The 4,819-nt window shown below is 37.4% G+C and overlaps 1 protein-coding gene across 1 annotated transcript; it reads left to right on the top strand.

The window, feature by feature from the left end:
* Positions 1 to 548: 548 nt before the first annotated feature.
* Positions 549 to 3,477, top strand: LOC107804847 (ankyrin repeat-containing protein At5g02620-like). The gene is made up of 4 exons (XM_016628784.2): positions 549 to 705; positions 953 to 1,497; positions 1,611 to 2,020; positions 2,579 to 3,477. The coding sequence occupies exons 2-4, from the start codon at positions 1,179 to 1,181 to the stop codon at positions 3,455 to 3,457; spliced, it is 1,608 nt and encodes a 535-aa protein (XP_016484270.1). The 5' UTR covers positions 549 to 705; positions 953 to 1,178; the 3' UTR covers positions 3,458 to 3,477.
* The last annotated feature ends 1,342 nt before the right edge of the window (positions 3,478 to 4,819 follow it).

Consider the following 4,819-nt stretch of genomic DNA (forward strand, 5'->3'; position numbering starts at 1 on the left):
TTCCTGTTTTATCTTAAGTTAATTTCAAAATAACCACTATATACAGAGACTCTACTTGGATTTCTTTCAATAACAGTCACCTCTTTTATACCTTTAATTTTAAAAATGACAAAATCTACATTCTAAAGTTTTAGTAACCAATCTAGTTTGCTACGTAAAATAACTAATTGTCCCTTGAATAGTAAACGTATTACGTACTTAATTTACTAAAATATTATTATTATTATTATTAAATATATGTTCAATAATATTAAAAATATTTTTTGACCTTCATACCAAACACACCCGTAATGTAAATAATTATTTAGAGTGTAAGTTATTAAAAACTAAAAAGAAAGGAAAACTTATGTGATATAGAAAATTACAAGTAAAGGGATGATCCACATAATTAAGCACATTTTCAAGTTTTTAATTCTGAATATAATATAAAGTTTGAAACCATTCATCTTCATCATCACTAACTTTACAAAAGTGGCATCCTTTTGGTTCTTCAGAGTTGTGTCTCCCCATATTATATTATATTAACATACAAGTTTGTGTGTTGCATTTGCATACATGTTGCCTCCTCTAATATTTTTCTCAACTTGTTCAAATTATATCAACCTCTAGAGCTTTTCTTCCATCTCTGGAAAACCAATAAACAGGTTTTTTTTTCATCATATACAGATACAGCTCTTTATACTATGGAAGTTACTTCATATCCAGGTAAATGTTATTGTCTTTTGCTTTACCAAAATGGTATTCTTTTTAGGTGTAATGCATTAAAGAAGAAGGACAAGACAATAGGAATAATTAGCTATATAGGAGTATAAAACAAATAGAGAGAAGATTTTCAGTTTTCTCCAATTGTAGAATGATGATTAACTACAGAGTAAACAGTGATATTAATATTAATGAATGTTGTTCTTTTTATGGAAAAACATAGTTAAGATTTTGTTATTGTTGTTAGCAGGACATTGATTTCTGCTTAAGATTATGCCTTTTGAAGAATCCAGCAGTGTATGATTGTCATAGGATGCGTCAGGTTTATAAAAGTTACTCTTTTCGGTTTCTGAATCTTTCTTAGTGTTGAAAAATGCTATTGCTGATCTGGGTGTTTGAGGGAAAGAAGAAGAGGCTGTTGGTTAAGGATTCGTAATTTTAAGCCAAAGGGTGAAATTTTGGAACAATTGAATAAGATGGAGGCATCTGTGCCCCCAAAAACGATGAAGAAACAATTAACGGGGAAACGTGAGGACACTGTCTTGCATTCATTGGCTAGAGCAGGAAATCTTGTTGAAATAAGAGAGATTATCGATAACAAGGGAAAGGAAGAATTGGAAGAGCTGTTGATAAAGCAAAATTCAGTTGGAGAGACCCCTTTGTATGTTTCAGCAGAATATGGTTATTATGAGTTAGTTAAGGAGATGATCAACTACTATGATCTTGTTGCTGCTGGAATCAAAGCAAGGAACGGATTTGATGCGCTGCACATTGCTGCTAAACAAGGGGATTTGGGTATGTTGATGCTAGTATAAACAGCTCTATTTTGCTACTCTATTCTCTTATTCTAGTTTTATACTAGTAGTAGATTTTTGGATGAACTTTTTTCTTTTGCTATTGTGTTGCAGATGTGGTGAAGGTACTAATGGGACCACATCCTGAGCTGTCAATGACTGTTGATAATGCAAATACAACAGCTTTGCATAGTGCAGCAAACCAAGGGCATATTGAGGTGGTGAATTACTTATTAGAAGCAGAGAAAAGTTTGGCCACTATTGCTAAAAGTAATGGGAAAACAGCACTTCATTCTGCTGCCAGAAATGGACATGTGCAGGTTGTGAAGGCCCTTTTGAATAAGGAGCGGGGGATCGCGAGCCGGATGGATAAGAAAGGGCAGACTGCTCTTCACATGGCTGTCAAAGGACAAAATCTTGAGGTTGTAGAGGAGCTGATTAGAGCAGATGCTAAATCGATAAATATGGCCGACACAAAGGGCAATACAGCATTGCATATTGCAGCCCGGAAAGGAAGGGCTCAGGTATGCTGTTTTCTTGCCTATAGATTTTGTTGTTGTTTAGAGTCTTCGGAGTTAGTTTATTGACTTCGAGTCTAACTGACTTTTTACACTATTAGGTTGGTAAAAGATAATTACAAATAATCGTCCATAAAAAGTGAGATCAGTAAGCTGAAAAATAAGGCACGTAACCTACTGTAATAGTAATAGGTAAAAATACTTTACATTGTCAATTGTATATTAGTTAAATCCCTCGACTTTTTCTGCACTTTTTCCTCTTTTCAAAGAGGATACTAGAAAATCAATGACTGGCCAGTGGATGCAGGATTTATTTGGTGAAATAATGATTATGACAAACAAATAAAAGAGGAAACAGAATGTGTCAATGGGATGCGAGTTTGGGATGCTTTTGTTGAAAAACTTGGTCATTTAGGGGTAATGGACAAAATTGATACTTTTCTCACCCCATGCACAACATTATGTGTAAATGAGCATAGGTTCTTGAAAAATGTTCTTAAGAAGTTGTCAATGTAGTGAGGCCATTGCTGTGCAGTCACCCCATATTTGCTTCGACTTATGCAGATTGTTAAGTTGCTGCTTGGGCAGAAAGAGACGGACACTAAAGCTGTAAATAGGTCCAACGAAACAGCCATTGACACTGCAGAGAAAATGGGACAGGTCAATATTGCAGCCATCCTACAAGAATCAGGTGTACAAAGTATCCGAGCCATCAAACCTCAGGCAACAAATCCAGCAAGAGAGTTGAAGCAAACTGTTAGTGATATAAAACATGAAGTGCATTATCAAATGGAACATACGCGACGGACAAGAAAACGTATACATGACATTGCCAAACGTATAGATAAAATGCATGCTGAAGGCCTTAACAATGCCATTAATTCTACCACAGTTGTAGCTGTACTCATTGCCACAGTCGCCTATGCAGCGATATTTTCTGTCCCGGGACAATACATTGAGTATCCAGAAGACATCCCACCAGGCCATTCCCTTGGAGAAGCAAATATAGCACCAAGTCCCTTATTTCTTATATTCTTTGTCCTTGACTCTATCGCCTTATTCATATCTCTTGCAGTTGTGATTGTTCAGACATCAATAGTGGTGATAGAAAGCAAAGCAAAGAAGCAGATGATGGCTATCATAAACAAGCTTATGTGGTTGGCATGTGTACTTATTTCAGTGGCTTTCTTGGCTCTATCATTTGTTGTGGTAGGCAAGAATGAGAAGTGGCTGGCTGTTGTAGTCACTATAATAGGAACAATCATATTAGTTGCAACACTAGGTACACTGTGTTATTGGGTCATAATGCATAGGATAGAATCCTCAAACAAGAGGAACATCCGAAAGAACTCTCTGGCCAGCAGGTCCTTGTCCTGGTCAGCCTCAGTCGTCTCTGATTCAGATGTTCTGAACAATGAATACAAGAAAATGTATGCTATATAGAAAGGCATCCTTGTAAATCCTATCCTTCTTCTTGGGTGCTGGATCCTTGGCTTTACCTTCATGTGCAGGAGATTATAGGCTCTTACCGCATTATCTGCACTCGTGTTTATACCAAACCAAAATTGATCATGCAAGCCATTTATATTTTATATACACAGTTATCACTTTACTAGTAATGTATTCAACTCTTACGATTAAATTACTTAATTTGGTGTAAACACTATCCCGGACGGAGAAGCCTTTACATGGGAAGACCGACTAGGAGTTCAAAAATGTGGAAGAAAATAAAGGCCTCAGCACAGGAACCATGGCCTCTTGCAGTCAAATTATCTACAGCGGATTTTTCTCTAGGATCCCCTTTTTTGCTATACAATTTAGATATGGATTTAACCATACATTATGATGGTATTTTCTCTTCTTGAAGTAGAGATGGAAAGCAGCAGGCAAATGTGACAACTTCAATTGCGAAGAGCCAATCAACCGCGAACCAGTTTTGTGACGACCCGGTCGGTCGTTTTGAGAGTTGTAACCCCGTTCCCCCGTTTACTGCTCATTTTATGCTTTACAGCTGTTATGTGACTTGTAGGGGTAGTTGGTTCAAGTCCGTAGAGGTTTCGGAATGAATTGAGACACTTAGTCTCAAGGTTGGAAGATTAAATTGAAAAGGTTGACCGGATGTTGACTTGTGTGTAAATGGCTCCGGATTGGAGTTGCGATGATTCCGCTAGCTTCGTTGGATGATTTTGGTCTTAGGAGCGTGTCCGGATTGTGACTTGGAGTTCCGTAGTTGAATTAGGTTTATGGCGAAGTTGAAAATATAGGAGTTTGACCGAGAGTGGACTTAAGATTTTCTAGAATCTCTGTCTGATTGGAAATCCGAATCAGTATACCCAATAGGTACCAGGTCATCTGAATGGTAGATCAACATGTAATCCCTAGTCCTTTTCAGGTACTTGATTATATGTTTAACCGCCATCCAATGCTCTTTCCCAGGATTAGACTGAAATCTGCTAACAACGCCAACGGCAAAGCAGATATCAGGCCTAGTGCATAACATAGCATACATGAGGCTCCCCACAGCTGATGCATAAGGGACCCCCTTCATCTTTTCTATCTCTTCATCAATCTTAGGAGACTGATCTTTAGATAGAGAAATTCCATGTCTGAAAAGAAGGAATCCTTTCTTGGAATCATGCATGCTAAACCTGGAGAGTATTGTATCAATATAAAGACCTTGGGACAAGCCTAATATCATTTTCTTGCGATCTCGCAAGAGTTTGATCCCCAAGGATATGAGCCGCTTCTCCCAAATCTTTCATATCAAAATGTGTGAACAACCACTGCTTAACTGAATTCAACATG

This window comes from Nicotiana tabacum, chromosome 8 (assembly GCF_000715075.1).
Source record: "Nicotiana tabacum cultivar K326 chromosome 8, ASM71507v2, whole genome shotgun sequence".
In the NCBI taxonomy this organism is placed as follows: Eukaryota; Viridiplantae; Streptophyta; class Magnoliopsida; order Solanales; family Solanaceae; genus Nicotiana; species Nicotiana tabacum.